Source organism: Mixophyes fleayi, chromosome 2, assembly GCF_038048845.1.
Source record: "Mixophyes fleayi isolate aMixFle1 chromosome 2, aMixFle1.hap1, whole genome shotgun sequence".
Taxonomy (NCBI): Eukaryota; Metazoa; Chordata; class Amphibia; order Anura; family Limnodynastidae; genus Mixophyes; species Mixophyes fleayi.
In genome coordinates, this window is record NC_134403.1 from 53,094,330 (window position 1) to 53,115,870 (window position 21,541).

Sequence of the window (21,541 nt, forward strand, 5' to 3'; positions counted from 1 at the left end):
CTGAACAACTGGCCGTGACTGGCGTCACCTTAGTCACTTAGCAATGGATACACCTTTTCTACCACCACAAAGGATTTATTATGGCATCCTTACATTCACCAAAACCACTTGTTAATGTTTCACACTTCATCATCATCATTTATTTATATAGCGCCACTGATTCCGCAGTGCTGTACAGAGAACTCATTCACATCAGTACCTGCCCCATTGGAGCTTACAGTCTAAATTCCCTAACATACATACAGTAGCATGCACACTTAAATCACATACACATGTAGCATGAGCCTACCTGGGCTTCGTAAATTCACAAATAATCATGGAGATCACGCAAGATTAAATTTATTTAGTCTGAAAAATGTTTCCAAGGCTTAATTACAAAAAAAAGTTAATAAGACATACAATAAATTTGCACAAATAAGTTTTAGAAAACAAAATAGGAAATAAAATCAGAATTAATACATAGTAGTTAAGACCTGGTGTGTGAGGGAACACAATTGAGGGAGATGGGACATTTCAGTCTTGATAGACTCCCTCATGAAAATGCACACATTATTGTTTAGGGCAGAAGATTTTAAACCCTTCTTACAGGCTCTTCACCCCCGCCTTAGGAATTACATTTTCAATTAAGTCAGACTGATTCCCAAAATGATGCAGAGCTTTCCAAAGTGAATTATCTATCACCAAGATATATGTTTGGGCACCTCAGAGAATCTCTCACCTCTGCTCTAGATGGTTTACAACTTTGGGCTTCAAACTCTTCCAAGACCCTAATCTATCCCGGGCCTGGCTAGTTTCAAAAGATTAATGACACTTGCATAAGTTCAAAATACACGTTGAAATTACATTACATGGTTACATAAAATATTCACATGGTCATACATGAATTCAACATAAAATAACAGTCATTAGATATACTACATAATCGTCACAGGCCATATGAACCTATACTATAGATCAGTGTTGGCTAACCTGTGACACTGCAGGTGTTGTGAAACTACAAGTCCCAGCATACCCTTCCAGCAATAAGCTGCTATATATTGGCAAAGCATGCTGGGACTTGTAGTTTCACAACACCTGCAGTGTCACAGGTTAGCCAACAATGCTATAGATCATTTCCCAGGAACAGGCTCCTATTGGAGCTGCTGTCCCAGCTAATCAATTTTAATAAATAGATATGTTAATTCATTTCGTATCACTGCAAAAAGAAATGATAATTAAAATATAAAAAATGCAAGATGTTATCAATAGACCCCTAAATGTGGACAGGGCACATAAGCATGTTGGCTTTGGGGTGCCCCGTGTCTTTTTTTTGGTTTTCTTTTCTACATTGCTTTTAGCCTCAGTTTCCTATAAATAGGAACTAAACAATAAATATGACAGACTACAGTGGCACAACAATAAAGGAAATACAGGTGCCATCAGCAGCACCAACCTGTGTAACAGGACCCCAAGGGGTGACGCTGATTAACTATTCTATATATTTTATTGGGAAATAGTGCAAAATAATGATACACTGACACTTGTGGGCATCTCAGCAGTGAGACACCATCAGAATCACAGCTAAAAATATAAAATTAAGCACCACAGCCAGACACAGGTGCAGTTGTCAAATTGCATATTGTGATGTTTATTGTGCTTTGATACAGTACAGGAGACATGAATGAAGATGATGTATTTCCATGGCCTATCAGCACCAAGACCTAAGAGCAAGGTAATACAGTTTCTTACATGATTTTATGTATGGAAAGCAACATCTACAACTCAGTGGTTATTTATCCATTCCGACAGCAAATGAATCATTCCAGATACATCTGCTGCTTAATACGTTTACCCCCTGGAGTCCCGTCACAACTGTGAACTGGCAGGCTGCTTAGTTTAATGATGTCACAGAAAGTTCCTCAGCAGCACACGGAATGTTCATGTCTGAAGACGGAATGTTCTCCCCCATTAGTACTTGCAAATATTTAAACTGGTCCACAAAACAGCTCTAAGTATTAAGATTTATGTGAATATAGACACAGTCATATGGCTGTAACATGCAGTAAATAAAACATTCTTCTTTTTTAAAGTTGTTTTTTCATATATTGTGTTTTTAATGTGCAGGGAGCAGATCAAATTAAAGTACAGTCTACATTTAGATGCATTGTAAATAGTCACCTTATTGTCAAAATAATGCCATGTTATTACTATACAGTTGTTTTGATAAACTGACAAATTTAAGTTGCTCAATTGTGATCACATATCACATGCTGTATTAGATTTCCACAGTATTTCTAGAACTCATGTTGTCAAAACAAACAAAAATGATTCATCCCAAACATACACAGGAACAAGCAATGCTGCAGAAGTTGGAAATTATTCAAAAGAAAAAAAAATGCCTGGGGAAGATATTTTTGCAGAGTACAGATATTTCTACGATAGATCCAATGCTTTTTTTTGTCATAGAACTCACCGGATCGTTGTTCCGGCACCTTTTTTTCAACGAATTTTCCAAGTTTTAAAAGTAACTTTTGGACATTTGATGTCTGGTCCACGTGGACTTGAATCGCCCTGTTGAGCGTAGCAGGTCGGTGGGAAAATCATTAAAACGGTGCATGCGGGCTGCTTGTATGTAGAGTCTGATGCATGCGTACTTCATTCGCGCTGGTTGTGATAGCACTGCTCGGCTTGTGGCGCTGCTCAGCTTGTGATTGGTCGTGTGGTCGCGTGCTGAGATCTTACTGCAGGCGGTGGCAGTTATGTTTCGTTATACAACTGACATGTGTGGGGGTGTGTACAGTGATTAACCACATGATGTTTGTTCCGACACCCTTTTTTTCTTACAAAAAAAAGCAGGACAGATCCTATTAACGATACATGTTTCCTAAACTGTAGTCTATTAGTACAAATATTAAACCATTTGAATAACCTCGAAGAGCCCCAACAATGCCAACTTACCCTCGTACTGAAAAGACCAGGGAACCAGGCACCTGAGCAGTGATTATGTTGTTCCAAATAAAAGCAAAATGATTAAAAAATTCTTTCTTAAGCTGGGTACACACTACACTGTTTTCGTCCAATAAATCGGCTCAAACAGCCGACATACGACCGGTCGTTCAAAAGTCGGGTCAGTGTGTGCAGTGACACGATGGTCGAAAGTCTGCCCAAATGGACGATTATCGCCTCATTTGGTTGGTCGTACCGTTTAATATTTTCGTTACAATCTCGTTTCCGCAGTGTAGTGTGTATAAACTTCCAACCGATCCACAACAGTAAGTACGAAATTACAGTCATTGCTCACGACAACATGGCTGTAAAAAGTCGCTTAACAAGGCTAGTGTTTATGCAGTCCATGGATCGAGCGATCAGACCATCGATCGCATGTAAAATCGCTCGGCATAAAAAGTTGGTCGAAATTTCTGTAGTGTGTACCCAGCTTTACTATTGACTGGGTAATGCACAGTCAACTTGTGCATCCAATCTCATCCTCTGCCCTAATCACTATAATAGTCTGTACAATGTTCCTTATATTATTGGCAAACAGGAAATATTTATCCTGTTACTGTTTCAAACTAATAGATTTAAAGAAGAATTCCACACAAAACTAAACATGTAGTTTTGGATGGAGTCGAATTAATAAATACAAAAAAAAACAAAACTATTGTACTTACTGTGGCTACATTGTTTGTTGGACTATGCATATTACAAGTAAAATGTGTGTCATTGACACTACTCTGCCCTTCCCATTTATAGGACAGTCTATACCAAATGCCGCTTCCTGCCTTATTTCTCTCTCCTGCCGCTCTGCTGTCCCTCTCTGCCAGTCGCTACACTGGCTCCCTATGACCTACAGAGTTAAATTATATCCTCACCTTCAAAGCCCTCAGCCAATTCCCTCCCCCCCACACACACATCCAACCTAATCTCTACCCATACTCTTTTCAGCTCCCTCTGCACTGCCGATGAGCGCTGCCTCACTACCACACTGATGACCTCTTCCCGGCTCCATATCTATGCTTAGGCTGCTCCAGCCCTGTGGAATGATCTCCCACTTACTATCAGATTAACCACTTCTCTCCAAGGGGTATATTTACTAAACTGCATGTTTGAAAAGTGGAGATGTTGCCTATAGCAACCAATCAGATTCTAGCTGTCATTTTGTAGAATACACTAAATAAATGATAACTAGAGTCTGATTGGTTGCTACAGGCAACATCTCCACTTTTTAAAACCCATAGTTTAGTAAATCTAGCCCCAAGGCTTCAAAGTACCCTTAAAACTAATTTCTGTAATCAAGCCTATCAGCCTCCTCCTAATTTCTTTGTTTCTTCCATCACCCCTACTTCCCACACGCTGCCACCCTATTTGTGTCTTGCCCTTCCCTTTATGATGTAAGTTTTATGAGCAGGACCCTAGTTCCTCATGTTCTTCTTCTACTATTCCATCACCCCCTGTACCTCTAGGACTGCTTCCCTAGCCCGGTTTTCTTGAGCCCAGGTCTACTTCATGTTGGCCATTACCAACACTCTTACTCAATGTCCCATAAATAACTATCTGCATTAAAAAGTTATCTGTATAATCTGTTAAAAATACAACCACCAGATATTTACTAGTTATGTTTAGTCTAATACTGTATTATGTAATGTACTATGGATCATTGCTGTGTTTGTATTGTATACTATTGTAAATTTCATGTACGGTGCTTTGGACCATTTGTGGCACCTTATAAATAAAAGATAAAAATCCCCCACCAAAAAAAAATATTTTAAAAAAATTCTACCCCTAGGGTGTATTTATTTCTTAATGGGCAAAAAGTTTTAGGTCTTGAAAATTGAGCAGCCCTGGTAATCACAGGCTACATGTACGTGGACACTGTCTCTGAGGTGTGTTTAGCTACATTAGAACTGACTATTTAATACAGATTTTACGTTGTCATTGTATATATTTAACTAAATATAATAAGCAAGTACACCCTTAGTGCTGCCCTCTCCATAAAGAGGATACGTTATGCTGCTAATCAAGTGCACTTCCTTATTTAATCATCAAGAAGTGCAACCACTTCTATATAAATGCAACTGATTTCCACTGAGCTCTTCCAGTTATGTTGTAATTTTATTTACCACTTTTACAGGGTGGCATAACAGTGTGAGCGTGGATTTGGGGAGGAGGGGGGGGGGGGTCAGAGGAGCCACAGGAAAAAGGATTACCTAGAGCTGCTTCCTGGGTTCCACTGCATAAACAAATGCCCTCCCCCCATAAAAGAACTGAAGCAGTGTTGTAAGAAGGAGTGGGCTAAAACATACCTTAAATATGATGCAAAAGACTAATAAACTCATCCAGAAAACATTTACATCAAGTTATTGCTGCCAAAGGTCGTTCTGCATGCTATTGAGTCATTGGGTTACAGAAGTCCACACATGGATTCTTCATGTTGCCTTATTGTTTGTTGATGAAATGATGAAAAATCAGCAGAATCTATTAGGTGTTATCATACAAGATTAGCTTTATCAGAATGTAGGGATTGGTAAGAAATAGGGGCCTGATTCATTAAGGATCTTAAATTAAGAAGTTTCTTATTTAAGAAATAGGGGCCTGATTCATTAAGGATCTTAAATTAAGAAGTTTCTTATTTAAGTCTCCTGGACAAAACCATGTTACAATGCAAGGGGTGCAAATTAGTATTCTGTTTTGCACATAAGTTAAATACTGACTGTTTTTTCATGTAGCGCACAAATATCAACTTTAAATTTCAGTGTACAAATAAGCTATCAAGTATTTGTGTGCTACATGAAAAAACAGTCAGTATTTAACTTATGTGCAAAACAGAATACTAATTTGCACCCCTTGCATTGTAACATGGTTTTGTCCAGGAGACTTAAATAAGAAACTTCTTAATTTAAGATCCTTAATAAATCAGGTCCTAGATGATTGTCAATTATACCGAAATATGTAAAAACTCACAACTAAATGAGTGTGAGCACTCTTATTCATATGACATATATAAAACACTCAAATTATTATACTAATGCATAGTATTGTTGAAAGGACAGTATTATAGATACTCACAAACTTTATTATTTGACAGATAAAGTATTTTGAGCATTAAGATTTTACCGGTATCTGGGACAAAACAAATACATTATACCGCTTTTAGAGACTGCAATGTGAGTCCGTTCGAGTTTACTTCATTGGAAAAGTAGTTTGGATTTTAACCTGTCAAAATAAATAAATATTAAGAGTTATATAGGTACAGTCATACTATATTATACTTCCTTATTAAAATACCAACCATGAAAATATTCCATATGGCATAATACACTTCCCACTATAAATCAGATATTAGAAGACACTAAGGAGTTATGTAACTAGGTTGTAGGCAGGAATCTCTTGCAAAGGTCTTAGAAATCAGAGGCGACTTCTAATCTTTAGCAATGTATTACGTGCCCTATAATACGCAAGCTTTCCTTATGAGCATTGAAGTGATGACATCAGACCTCCCTTGAGTATACAGAAATTACCCATAAGAGTTTATACATACATATACATCAACTGTAATATTATAAATATATATATTATATATACATATATACATACACACATATACATATATATATATATATATATATATATATATATATATATATATATATATATATATACACACACATACACATATATACACACACACAAAAACAGACATAGGTCCTCTGCACTCACCATGTACAGACTGGGGTGCAAGAGGGGGTTGCCCACATTGTATAGACAAGAAAACAGGGATACTCTGCACTCTCCAAACACATAATCAATGCTATATCAAGTACTGTTCTATATTAAAAACAGGGAATGTTAGTTCCACATATTGCAATATACTTTGGCGTGAGTTGGTCAGCTTAAACATATATTGCAATATGTGGAACTAACATTCCCTGTTTTTAATATAGAACAGTACTTGATATAGCATTGATTATGTGTTTGGAGAGTGCAGAGTATCCCTGTTTTTATATATATATATATATATATATATATATATATATATATATATATATATATATATATATATATTATATATATATAAATATATAAATTATATATATATTAATATATATATTATATATACACACACACGTTAACCCGTGCATGATACTCATGCATTCTAGTCATATCAAGCTACTTAAGGTCTTAAAAAGGTTTTTGTCATGCATTTGGACCTAGCCCAGGCCTCCGCAGGGGAAGAGCGTTCGTTCCAGACGCAAGCGGCCTTTTTAATGTGTTCATGAGGTAAAATTACCTCACGATAATGAGTTTGACCCCTAAACTCGTAAATTTAGCCTTTACTACCCCTCCCACGGGGGGAAGGGGGGATGATGGAAGTTAACTGACTTGACTATTCTAATTTTTTTGTCAAATAATGTCAGTATACCAAATTTCAGGTCAATTGGATGAGCCCTTTCTGAGAAAATAGTTTTTTCCACACACACACACTAACGCACGCCTCTACACATGTGTGTTCATGAGGTAAAATTACCTCACGAAAATGAGTTTGAGCCCTACCAAATTGCAGCCCTTTTTGAATTTTTTTCCCCACACACACTAAGAATTTAGTAGGTCAGTGTATAACTCTGCCCAGCAGGTGGCGCTGCAACTTTTTTTTTTTTTTTCACACACAGACGCCACTAAGCATTTATATATTAGATATTTATTGCACACACACACACACTTGTGAGATTATATTTATATACATTTTTAAGTGATTGTTTTTCCCTTTTTGTGTATAGTTGTTGTTGACCCAGAATGAACAAGTGAGAGAGTGCCAATACCCACATAGTAATTTACAGTATGTCTTCCATGTTTGGTAATACCACCCAGCATACACCTTGCTCTATGTATGTACTTCTGGAACAACCATTGGAGGCTGAATACAGCTGTTCAGGCTGTGGGAAGCTGCTATTTCTGAAGCTCAGATTCTGAATGTAAGTGAGCAGCTAGTAATACCAGGTCCATATACCACATGGGGAGGAGTTTGGGTCCCTCTGAACAGGCGTTTGTTCGGGCCAGTGAAATTGAGGACGAAGACATGGGAGTGCAGGACTCTGATGAAGACTGCGGAGTAACCTTAAGAAGTGGTTGAGGGAAGTATACCAGGGAGACTAGTCCACAACGGACACCAATAATTATGCCAAATTGGCTGGAGAAACATTGCGGTTCAGAAAAGCGCTGGTTGTAGGGCATACAATTATTAGGAGGAGACAGACAGGACAATCCATCACAAAGACTGTGAATGACAAACATTTTGAGGTCTCCTGGGTGCTTAAGTTCAGTATATTGTGGACCTGGTCGATAGATTGTTGAACGGGGCTGGGCAGGCCCACTAGTCAATTCATACAGGCACCAATAATTAAAACGATTAAGGAAAGAACCTTCCAGGTAATATCTCTGAAACACTACTTGTGTCATGTGCTACAACAGACAGGATGTAGTTGGTGTAAGAGGAGGGTTTGGGAATCATGGAGGGCTAGGCTGATTTCTCTATAGGTTTCAGACTTGAACAGTCTATATGGGGTTTTTTTTTAATGACTGGTCACATCAAACCAATATATTCAGTTTCTATTAGGAATTAAGTTGTGAACTGGATCTTAGCAATGCAGTTGATGTAATAGCACTGATGAAAGGCCACATAACAGATTGGTACATAAGATAAAAGCATCAGGACTAGGATAGCTGGCCGAGCAGAGGTGTGTTGTAAATTATACATATTCAGACTGGGCTCAACAAGTGGGGCATCTCAGGGTTCAGCTCTGCGTGTGTGTGGGCATGTCTGCCACCCCCTCTCCTTGTGTGTGGGCATCTCTGCTACCCCCTTACCCCTTTCTTAGTCTCTCTTGGTCTACAATCTTATAGGTGTACTAATTTCTTCCCATCTGTCTCCACATGTGTGTTTCTTACCATTCACTAATGAGTTTTGAGACACTACTGGTCAGGAATTCCTCATTGGAGATTTTGCATAGGCTAAGGGGCGAATAAAAAAAAAAAAAGGACTTAAAGCCTTTTAATAAATCAATAGGGCTTTATCTTGACACAAAGACTGCTGACGTTAATGCTGCTATCGCCGACGGTATCCCCCGTTGGCAGAGACCCTATTGCATGGTGTAAATTTCAGTTAGTCTTATTAACAATTTATAGAAACCAAGTAATATTCTGCAACAAAAAATTAACAGAGACAGAGGGAGAATAAAAGTAGGGACAACATGTCTTTTAGTAGTCTACAGCATGGACTATGTTGCAATTATAAAAGGGAACAGCAGCAGCGTTACTATTGTTGGATACATGCACAAATTCAATACAACAGGGGTTAACCCTCTGAACAGAGACCCAAATGGATGCTATTTAAGTAATCAGGTTAATTATAACAGGCATATAAAACACATCCTTACAATATATACAACAGATAAGTAATTTAACGCCAGTAAATTATTAATTAGAAAATGAGCCATGAATGGCAAGCTTCACAAACGTAATCAGAGACCGAGCTGGAAAAGACTAAATTTATCTGTGCGGTCCACCACCTCCAAAATAATCAAAACATATTCAGTGTAAGAGACTGGGTTCTGAAGAAGGGAACAAGTTTAAAAGAGCTATTCACTTAACCATTGCATTTTTCAATAGAGATTTCTAATAATGGGTTACATATAGCAATATGGAGAGATGGGAGAGCTTATCTTTTTTTATTGACTTAAATCATGTGTCAAGTTACACATAGTGCAGCTTGAAAATCACAATTAACAAACAACCGCTTAGTTTTGAAAACAATATAGATGTACCTCCAATGAGCATTTCCATTTTAGATATATTCTGCTTAACAAATCATGGTCCAGAGGTACAATGAAGTCTTCTGGTTTCAAGGCCTCTGCAATATGAACGAGAATAGATTGTTTTCATAGGATTTCAGTTTAAAAAAAAAAAAAAAAGATGAATTATAAACAGACCTGAATTGCTAGTCCTTACCAGTCTCATGTTTGCATGGTTCTTAAAGCCTATTTAAAAGGGATATAGTTGATCCTGAATTCCTCATACCCTGCACTCTTCAGAGCTCCATGTGATATTCATTGTGTTTTGGGAGGAGGCATACAATATGAGATATAATAAAACATGTAAGTGGACCGGTTGCCTGCACACAGCGGTGGTAGGCATTTTATGGGTAAACCAGTATTCATAAGAATGCATGATAAATGACCTACTGATATCAGTAATGCCAAATGTGCCTCAGTAATGTCACTGGATCGTAATGAATTTATAGACCGCATTCGTGGAAATAATGGCTTAGCAGGGAGATTGGTAGGAAATCAAATCAAGGCTACTATGACATCATCAGGATTCATTAAGATGTGTTGGTGTTCTTTAGAAGTGTAGGAGATCTTCCAGAGATCAACACTCCTACATTTATTGTTATGTTGATCTTGTTGCAGCTTACACTAGATCTAACAGATCCAGCATACTATATACTCACTCTAAACTTTCTAGAATAAATAAATAATAATAATTAAAAAAAAACAAAAAAGACAAAAAACTAAATTCCGCTGTCCAAAACCCCCATTATTTTGGATGATAAAATTATGTAATTGTTTGTGACAATGTCTCATTCAGAGTTAGCTGCAAATAAATCTAAAGATGTCAAACTGCACCTGGACAAAACCATGGAATGCTGGGAAAACATTGCCTGCTTGTGCATGTAGAACTCAAATACTGGGCAGCTTTATATTTACACTGCAATTTATGGTTGAGCTTGACGCGCTAATCTACCAACTCTAAATTTGTCACCCCTACAGCGCAACATAGTTTTTCCCAGGTGCAAAATTGCACCCTTTAACTGTATTTACTCCCAACTGTAAATGAGGCAGAGAATGATTATCAACTCAAAACTTTGCATATAGTGCCCCTTAATATTTGTCCTCCTATCCACTGACCCTATCCCCACCTCCTTGCACTCTAAGGATTTGTACACTTACCCACATGCAGCATAGAGGAATGTGTATATAATTATATATATATATATATATATATAAATCCCTGGAGATCATAAGGATGTCAGAACTTGTATAAAAGTACACATATGGTATCTCAATAGAAGAGACATCTAGCTTTTTAAATATTGAGATGAATATTGAAGGCAGCGACATTATAGCAAGAGTCTTTAGAAAAGTTTTTCCCCTCCAATATTACGTATTGTTCCCCATACAGTGCCCATGAAATAAGATATTTATTCCACTATGCTAATAAAATTAAGACCTCTGTTACAAAAGGCCACCACCAAAATGAGGCATGAAGTGATTATAGAATGCAGAGAGTTACCCAGCTCTACACCAGAGGATCCAAATAGTTCAACAAGCTGCCTGGCAAACTGCACCGGCAAACAGAGTCCAGCACAAGGCTGCAGCTCGGGAAGAGAATCTGCTTGTACAAGTGTCAATACTGGATTGTTAGGACCACATGAGTACACAGCGTCCACTGCACAGAGTTCATCCTCAGTACAGTCCTGCATGAACTTCCTTTCCAACGCCTCAGGGCTTGTTGTGTTGTTGCGGTTCAGGCCACCATTACACTCAACAGGGGCAGTGTGCTTTAATGCATTATGTTTCAGTTCACTTTGCATTGCTGACACTGATTGTTTTATGAAGGTAATTTCATATTCATTATATAGAATATTTGCCCCAGCTTCAAAGGCAAAGCTGTTTCTCCATGTACTTTTTTGGGAAGCAGAAAAGATTCTTGGTTGTTGAAAGGTAGGCGCCAGTTTATAATAGTTCCTATGTCGCACGTGTGCTCTCCCCATTTTCCGCTTGTTTTCCATCTCTAACTTAGTCTTGTCCATGATCCGAATGTCCTCACATTCCCTCCTCTCTAACTCTGGAGAACAATCATTGCTTCTGTTACATTCTACATCTTCCTGCCGTTTATTTCCAGTTGCAATATTTTTATTGTCCCTTTTTCTGGTGAGCAGTGGTTTCGTTTTGCAGTTAATATTTTGCAATTGAAAACATTTCAACCTATACAGATGTAACGACCGGTGGACTGCAAACCATCTTATGAGACTACAGCAGAGATCAGTGCCTGTACTTACAACGTATTGGCTATCTGAACATGCGTGGTCTAAAACATGGAAAGATTTCTGAGATTCCTGATGCCACCTCCTGAAACGTCTTACACTCTTCATCCCTTTACACAACACACCATACATCATCAGAGACAGAAGAGGAGAATATAATAAACTTTGGTTAAGAGCAACTATGATTTCAGTTTCAAGTGTTGAAGAAATAGGATTGTTCAATAATACCACCACTCTAGACAGCATTTCATATAATGCACCAGTATTAACGTTTGTGGAAAGGGCCAAACACCTTGCTAGAGATTTTGAAAAATATCCATCTTTTCCAAAATTCTGGATTAAGTTTAAATAACAGGATTTCACTTGCAGTCTCTCAATTCCATCCATAACATTTGCTGCATTATAGTTATGTAGTGTCTCTTTGTATCTTCCGTCTAATTTGTCTTCAATGACATATTGTTCTCCTGTCTTTTGGTGCAATACATTATCTTCTGTATTCAAGCTTTGTTTTCCACTCTTCTGATGCCTCTTTCTGCGGCATCGTTTTTTCTTCACATTGGGTGTCCTTTAGTAGGTAAATAGAAGAAAAAAAAAATGATTTAACATTTATTGTACTTACAATTAATTCAACATTTCTTCTTCTACAAAAGTTAACGACAAACACATAAAAATAAAGAGATAGGAAACAGTCATCAGTTCTGGTGCTTTGCTCGTTTTTACAAGTAGAAGAGCAACAACTATGGTAGGCCTGCTGTTTAAACCAGCTCCTATTGATGAAGCCAAGTGACAAGAAGCCTCATTTACAAATCATTGGTGAGCACTAATTTCAAGGATCATGACCACATAGCGTAGTCTGTTACTGTAGCTCTCTCTGGGGTACCAACCGCTGAACTTATAAGGAAAAGCAATGGGAAGAAACATGTTCACCAAGATTTTATGAATTAGAATAAAGGGCAGAGAAGACAGACAACCAGCATCAAATACATCAACTGTATATCCAGTGCTTGTCATGTGAGCAACTACAATGTCCCAAGAAAGAGACATGACCTGTTCGGAAGTCCTTGCATTGATTAGATAGCGTGTTCTTTAGTTAAACATTTCTCAGCTGATGTAACTCATCTTCTAAGGTTAGACAGAGGAAGAGCAGAGAGTCCAATCTCATCATTACCAGTGAGTCTGATAACTCTTATAAATGGAACCATATTACACTGTAGATCTGCTACACCAAAATAAAACCGGTATTGTTAAAATGACAGATAACTATGTGTGTAAATCAGAGCTATAGAACCAGTGGCTCACCAGCCGGATGCTGGAAATGTTATCCAACTACTGAGGGAGAGCCACGTGCTGCCCAAGTCTGGTCTAGAGAATCATTACCTATAGTTTCAATATATAACATCTCATTGGACATTCGCTCTATAATTTGCACACTGCAACCACTGACAATGAATGGAGATATATATATATATATATATATCAATTAGAAAAATGATAACTCACCCTCCAGCTGCCCTCCCCCCCTTAAAATGTAGGTGTCTTTTGGCACTCCTGGCACCTGTGTCCTAAGCTGCCCCACGCTGTACAGAGGCTAGGTGCAGTTTGTTATCCTGCTTCTCTATACATGGCTTGGAAAACAGTTACAGCTTAAATTTTAAAATTACAGTGGTCTACAAATTAAGTAAATGATTGTTAAAATATGATAAGTAGGAAATTGGAGATATGATCCCAATAGTAATATTTAAACAATAGGTTTGAAAAGAGTATCGATGGTACCCAAACAAAACCTCACAGACACCTATATTTTGGGTCCCAACCATCGATTAAGAAAGCGATTCATTAAAGCAAAATATGTGCAGATTGACTTATGTTTTAGTGATAAACAAAATAGGAAGAGCACATCATTGTCACTATACTATTACTACATCTACACTATATGGACAAAAGTATTCGGACACTTGACCATTACACCAACAGGGACTGTAATGACACTGTATTCAAATACATATACACTTTAATATGGAGTTGGTCCACCTTTTGCAGCGATAGCCTTCCAAGAAGAGTGGAAGCGGTTTTCCACAAGATCTGAGTGTTCCTGTGGGAATTTGTGCCCATTCATTCTGTAGAGCATTTATGAGGTCAGACACGGATGTTGGACGTGAAGGCCTGGCTCGTAATCTTCGTTCCAGTTCATCCCACAGGTGTTCGATGGGGTTGAGGTCAGGGCTATGTGCAGGCCAGTGAAGTCAGGGACGGGCTGGGGGGCAACTGCCCCCCAGGCCAGTCCTATAACGGGCTGCCTTGGGCTGGGTCACTAGACATCAAACCATGTCTTTGTGCTCCAGTGCACAAAGCAAGGACTACAGTCATGTTGGAATATAAAAGGGCCTTCCCCCAAACATAGCATTGTCCAAAATGACTTTGTATGCTAAAGCATACAGCCCCATATCCATTATCCTCTTCACAGTTGGCATAATATAGTCAGGCAACATTCTCCCAGCATCCGCCAAACCCAGACTCGCCCATCTGACTGCCAGAGAAGCACGATTCATCACTCCACAGAACGTTTCCACTTGCTACACAATCCAGTGTCGTTGTGCTTTACACCACTCCACCCGACACTTGGCATTGGTCTTGGTGATGTAAGGCTTGCATGCAGCTGTTCAGCTATGGAAGCCCATTCCATTAAGCTCCCGCTGTACAGTTTTTGCACTAGTGGAAGTTCGGAACTCTTCAGCTATGGAATCAGCAGAACGTTGGCGACTTTTACACACCATGTGCCTTAGCAGTCCTTGACACCGCTCTGTGATTTCATGTGGTCTACCGCTTCGTGACCGAATTGCTTTTGTTCCTAAACGCTTCCACTTTCTAATAATATCACTTACAGGTGACCGTGGAATATCCAGCAGGCATGAAACTTCACAAACCGTCTTATTGCAAAGGTGGTATCCCTACCACAGTATCATGCTTGAAGTCACTGAGCTCTTCAGAACGACCCATTTTGTATCACACATGTTTGCAAATGGAGACTGCATGGCTAGGTGCTTGATTTTATACATCTCTGGCAACGGGTCTGATTGAAGCACCACAATTCAATAATTAACAGGTATGGCCAAATACTTTTGTCCATATAGTGTATCTGCTAGGGCCTTCCATTACACTTTGTTCAATTTAGCAGAATCCTGATACCTACCCTCTGCTGGTTAGCAGTTGTCTGTCTGGATCCAAGAAATCTGGCCTTAAATGAAGCCAGTTCCTGATTAGACATGTTGTTTGGCCATCCAATCAGAGACTTGTCATTTGAAGCCAAAGCATCAGATATCTTCATCCCTCAGACATCTTTACCAAAGCGGACTAGCAGAGAAGGCTAAATAGCAGATCCTAGATCCTGCTTAATTAAGCTGTAATGTGGAACCCAGGGGAGAGGAACTAAGTAAAAGTACTAATAAGGGGAGGCAAAGAATGATATATATTTAGATTGATATAAAATGGAGACACAGAATCCTGTGTAGGTAATGTTACTATTGCATCAATTTGCTATATAAAAATGAGAAATGCTAGCGATATATCAAAACATCTCCATTAGGATTACCAAGTCAGACACAAACTGAATAACCGGGTAGGGTATCTAATTCAGACAGTGGAAATATCGGCATTTAAGCTGAACATGTCGACAGGCTAAATGCTGACACTTGCATCGTACTGACAAGATGGATAATGTCGATAGTGTGATTGGAGACATTCACAATGTCGCCAATCACAATGCAGACATTAAAAGAGCAATGTCATTGGGTCTGGTGTATAGCTGCCATGTTGGCAGGTTAAGTGCCGACAATGCCACTGTCAGAATTATGACCGGTATAATCCCTACAAAAAATAAATAAAACCATCACAAAACAAAGACACAAATGCTCCCTCCCCATTACATGACACTGTAATGCCAATCATTTTTCTTGCACCACGGAGTGCTTGGCATGCCATCATCAGGTGCTTCCATAGAGCAGAACTATTAGTTATGGCCATACAGTCCCGCCAGCACACAGAGCTACCCTCAGTGGTGGTTACGGATCTTTTGAACTGGATACACGTGAAATATACAGGCTTGCAGGGTTTTTTTTTTTTTTTGCCTTTTAAGGATGCCAGGCAATTCCCACTTAGTCCACAGGTGTCACTGTTAGTACTTGTGAAAATAAAAAAAGTGGCTAACTCAAGATCCAAATGCCTTCCGTAGATAATATACTAAGAGATCATATTAACAAACGGCAGTCTAAAATAAGCAAACTTCAATTCAATAAGAAGCACAGATGAGTGCGAGTAATGCTATGGGGACTCACAGAGTGCAGCAAAATACATGACAGGACGTACAAGGGACTCAGACAGAAGACGGATATGGGACAAGAGGTAGAGAGGTCCCTGCCTGTAAGAGCTTACATTCTAGGAATGGGTCACAATGTCTTCTGATCAGTCTAACTATCCAGCCATAGGTTAACTGACCGTTTTTATTTTATTTTCACAATAATCTTATAATGTGCTCCCATTATTATTTTTTTTTGCACAAAAGCTAATCTGCACCTTCTTCTGGAGTCACTCCACATTTGCAAAGGTCACTAACAAGATCATGTTGCTCATCCTTGTTTAAACTGAAGTTCAGGTTGATAAGTACCAAGATATGCCGCCTCCCACCATTTTAACTGAGCCATCAGTGACAGCTGATGCTTATAGCACTAAGTATGGGAACCAAATCATTTAAACGATTCCTGGACACATGACGTTTCATTACACAGCATTCATTATAAACAATGATTAACCCAATGCAGGAGCCATGTAGAACCTATAATGAGACGTGTCCAATAGTGATCAAAGTATCTCCATAACTTCAGTAATAATGATATAATAGTTTGGGAAATAACTGCATTAAATAATCTGTGCAGCAATCTGCCCCAAATGTGAAATAGAAGAAAACTTGCAGCCAAAACAAAAGCAGGTAAAAATAATCTGTGTCAGCACTTCATCATTAGCTATTTATATAGCGCTACTAATTCTGCAACGCTGTACAAAGAACTCACTCACATCAGACCCTGTCCCAATAGTGCTTACAGTCTACATTCCCTAACATACACACCCTGAAAGAGACTAAGGTCAATTTAATAGCAGCCAATTAACCTACTAGTATGTTATTGAAGTGTAGGAGGAAACCCACACAAACACGGAGAAAACATAAAAACTCCACACAGATAAGGCCATGGTTGGGAATTGAACTCATGACTCCAGTGCTGTGAGGCAGAAGTGCTAACCACTAAGCCACTGTGCTGCCCTTACCCATTGTGTGAGAGACAGGCAGGAAGTTAACACATGGCTTGGAGGCACTGGTGAAAATTAGTCTTGGTGTCTGGGACAAAATTATTTAGAGGCGATAAATGGGTGGTGAAGGCATATTTAGAGGGCACATCCACTGCGTTCCAGGAAGGCACGCAGCCATTTTATCCTGGCAAGGTGCTTGAGATCGTTCCTTAACCTATATTATTAATGTTGTACATTTTGCACCTTTGTCGAAAAACACATTTCTAAATGCACTTTGAGTCACACACATATTAAAGGTTGTTTCACTGTCATATTTAATTTAAAAAGGAAATGAGGCTAACATTATCAGTATTTTAGGAAAAATGTTAATATTGAAATTAGTGTCTTTAAAGTGACATTTTTACTTATTTCACCATGCACATTTTTTAAGCATACTTGCCAACTCTCCTGGAATGTCCGGGAGACTCCCGAAATTCGGTTCAGTCTCCCGGGCTCGTTGGCATTTCTCCCGCATCCTGGATTTCACTGAGAATCGCGTCAAATGACGCGATTCTCGGTGATTGACGCCATTTTGGAAAGCGGGAGGGGGCGGGACGAGGCCAATCGCGTCATTTTGGCCCCGCCCCCACAACGTAAATTACGTTTTCGCGGCGGGCGGGACCAAAATGACATGTTTGGCCTCGTCCCGCCCCCTCCCGCCCTCCAGTCACGCCCCCTCTCCCGGAAACTTGTTTCCGAGAGTTGGCAAGTATGTTTTTAAGTGAATCTACAAACGCACAAAATTAGGCACACGAAGGGCAGTTCCAAGGACCAGACAGTGACACAGATGCACCAGAGCAAACAAAGAAATGAGAGTCCTCTGTTACAGCGGTTTGTAAATGAACATTTATATGTATACATATCTAACTATACACATTGAGGTAAAAAATAAAAATACACAGTAAATACATAACATTTACCTTCTTCACTTTGCCATCACTAGAACATGGGTCCAGAGGAGCTTAAGACTGAAGTTAGCACCCAACACACGATATAGAACTACTTATTTATAAGTACATATATGTACATTTACTAAAAATCAATTCAATGTATAATATTTGAAATATTCAGAGGAAAGTTGTTTCTTGTAAACACTGATCCAATTCTACTGCAACAAGGCAGAAGCATTATCATCATCATCACCGTGTATGGTGCTGGCTCAAACCATTCGACGATGTGACTTCACATCACTCTAAAGATGAACATTTCCATATAAATTGTGTAAACCAGGATATCCAGAGACCTTGCACGTCGCCCTTCATCTATCAAAACGGTTTGGGAAAAGCGTAAGATTTAATTCCTTTAAACATAAGTACTAACATGGCACATACATGACTTGCTGGTTATGCTGGTGACAAGACTTGTGAGGACTAGGACATTAGAATAACTAAGGGAACGGATAGGACAACAAGCCTAGCAGACTATGTGCTATTTATAACAAAACAGGCCTTTTGATGGTGTAAATAAACAGCTGCTGGTGTCAGTTTTTTCCTTTAAAATCAGATGGTCCGACTCCATACGGTGATCATTCTGGGATGTCAAAACATGACACCAGCAGCTGCCTTACAAGAACATAGCTTTGCTGTGTGTTAAGCATTAGGGTTTATAATAAAATCTGTTTTATAGGGTTTTCTTTTCTAATTTGTGATATTAATGACCAACTTCAAATTATGTATTATTTTGCATCAATATTTTTTTTATATCCATCAATTGTAAAGACAAGAAACAAGTCAAATGTTTAGTTGACTTCACCTACCTTTAAAGACATTCTAATCCAGCACTCCAAAGTTGTTGCTCAAAATGTGTTTGATTGGTACTATGCCGGGAATTCCCAGCAATACCTAATGCCAAGAACTGTATGTACAGTAAGTATGAGTGAGTGTGTTTGGTACTCATGAGGTAAGAGGAGCTTTGTAAAACTCATTTATTAGGACAAGATAGGCAGAAGAGAGAATATTCTGAGAAGTGCTAGAAAGGGACAGTCCGTGACCACACCAAAATCTTGGAACAAAAGGTTAACACGTCATGGGTGTGAGCCCTGAGCTCCTCCGTGTCTGATCCTGTAATATCACAAAACAAACCTCCCTGGAGCAAATTCTTAGAAATGCCCCAATCTACTGCATCTGTATCACATACTGCAGCAAACTCCCTTCAGAATAATTCAACCTTAGATGTCTCTGTGGCCATAATATGTAAAGACGGCAACAGTACAGGGCAAGGCATTAGCTATGCTTCTTATCATAAAGACAACAACAACTGAACAAGATCAGCACCTCGAAAACACAAAGAAGTAAATTATAGAAGGACCATCAAACTGCTTCACTCTGGTTTCAGCAAAAGTTTCATCATAAAACCAACAAGTCAGTCACTGTTAGCCAATAGGTTGAGAGCGTACAGGACTGCAAGAGCTACACATCAAATCAGACATAGGAAATGTAAACTACTTCATAATTCAGGTCACATCAATTCCTAAAAGCTTCCAATGAGACACTTTGCAAACTAAATTCACCTCATTCAATAATCGAATTGATCTCTACAAATATGAATATCTTGACAGTTGTCACCATCTGAAAAAAGATTCAGACACAAATAAGTTACAACATTAAGGAAAACAAAAAAAAGTGATCACAACAAAGGAAATAAACATCACCCTAAAACACAAAAAGCACTAGAGCTCGATGCATTTACTGTGGCATGAACAAAACCTTTGCTAGAGTGCTTATGCATCAAATAAATAAACTCAATGATGAAGTCTGGCACATTATTCACTAAAGTCCTAGCCAATTGTTATACCAACTACTGCCAGTTCTTATTGGGCAAGAACATGTTGGATTCATATCTCAAATATAAGCTTGGACAAAAGAAGAGTGATTAACCCGATAAATGTATCTTAATAAGCCACAACACACTCAGTAGTTTTGGTCTCAGATGTAGAGAAGATTGACATATCATGAATCTTTATGGTGCAGATACAACAAAGGGTCAATTATTTAAAAGTATTAAAAGCCCTCAACAGCAGTTACCACTAATGGTTTAGCATCTAGGGCCTGATTCATTAGTGATCTTATCTTGTGCAAAAGTTAAGATGCTTATTTTAATAAGGAACAGGGAGATTAGAGTGAAGTTAAGATGGATTTTCATCTTAACTTAAGAAATTCTTCACTTACGCAGTGGATTTTGCTTCTTATCTCCTTTTTCTGGGCATGAACAGAGTGGATTTGCTTAAGATAAGCTATAAATGGCAGATAAGATCACTAATGAATCAGGGCCCTACTCCCTTCAGCATCCACAATGACACCAGAGAGTGGTGCCTTCTCTCCACCCGGATATATGCAGTCACTGCAGAACCCTTTGCTGCCAAGGTCAGAATGAATCCTATTTCAAGTGTAAATCTCAGAGATTCTTCCTTCAATATATTGTTGAATGATGCTATGTACTTTGCTTTTATCAACTCAGTTATACAGGGGTCTACATTATCTCTCTTGGATCAGAAAGCTAATTGTTCTCCACATGTAACATTTATCTGGGGAAGGAAAATGCCTATAATTAATCGAAAGATTATGGCATGGCCTACAACCAAGGGCAGCCTAGCTCAGTCATATTATGGACTTGCATGGTACACTTAACCAAAAGAAATATGATATAAAAAATGAAATGCTTGGCACAACACCCATAGATCAGGTTGTATGGAGAAACTAGAAGCATCAGCATTGATTCAAACAGTTTTTTTATGCTCTTAAAATATAGGATAAGCTCAAATTCAAAACAACATCTTTCTCCCTTCCTTACACAGCATTGTGACTCAATCCTCAGCTCAAATCAGGAGCTACAAGAGAATTATTTCATACAAGTAAGAATGATGAACCAGTCCACCTATTCTCACTCTTCCAAGACCAAACTATGGTCTGTAATTTTATATGCCACCAACTGATCTATAGAAATACTTGAGCATTATAAACTTTGTGCAGATATAACGCCACCAAACATACCTTCAGACTAACTCAATTTGAACATGTATGCACTTAATTGTCAGACATAAAAGGCGAGAGCTGACATCTTTACCATCCCACCCTAACTCCCCAAAAAGATGTTCAAGATTCACATGAACGAGCCAGGGGGCATGAG

General features: G+C 38.7%; 1 protein-coding gene across 1 annotated transcript; it reads right to left on the reverse strand.

Annotated features, from left to right (window-relative positions):
• Window positions 1–6,084: 6,084 nt before the first annotated feature.
• On the reverse strand, window positions 6,085–12,640 carry LOC142140092 (uncharacterized). The gene is made up of 3 exons (XM_075197951.1): window positions 11,326–12,640; window positions 9,798–9,883; window positions 6,085–6,192 (listed from the first exon to the last, which is right to left on the reverse strand). The coding sequence occupies exons 1-3, from the start codon at window positions 12,464–12,466 to the stop codon at window positions 6,160–6,162; spliced, it is 1,260 nt and encodes a 419-aa protein (XP_075054052.1). The 5' UTR covers window positions 12,467–12,640; the 3' UTR covers window positions 6,085–6,159.
• Between the last annotated feature and the right edge of the window lie 8,901 nt (window positions 12,641–21,541).

Bases quoted from the DNA above. Each gene is read 5' to 3' on its own strand.
- LOC142140092 (XM_075197951.1), bottom strand. From the start codon at position 12,466: ATGGATGGAATTGAGAGACTGCAAGTGAAATCCTGTTATTTAAACTTA. The intron at 9,884-11,325 runs GTAACTCTCTGC...TTCATATTGCAG, and splicing joins ATCCTCTGGTGTAGAGCTGG to AGGCCTTGAAACCAGAAGAC. The intron at 6,193-9,797 runs GTACATCTATAT...TTATTTTGACAG, and splicing joins AATGGAAATGCTCATTGGAG to GTTAAAATCCAAACTACTTT.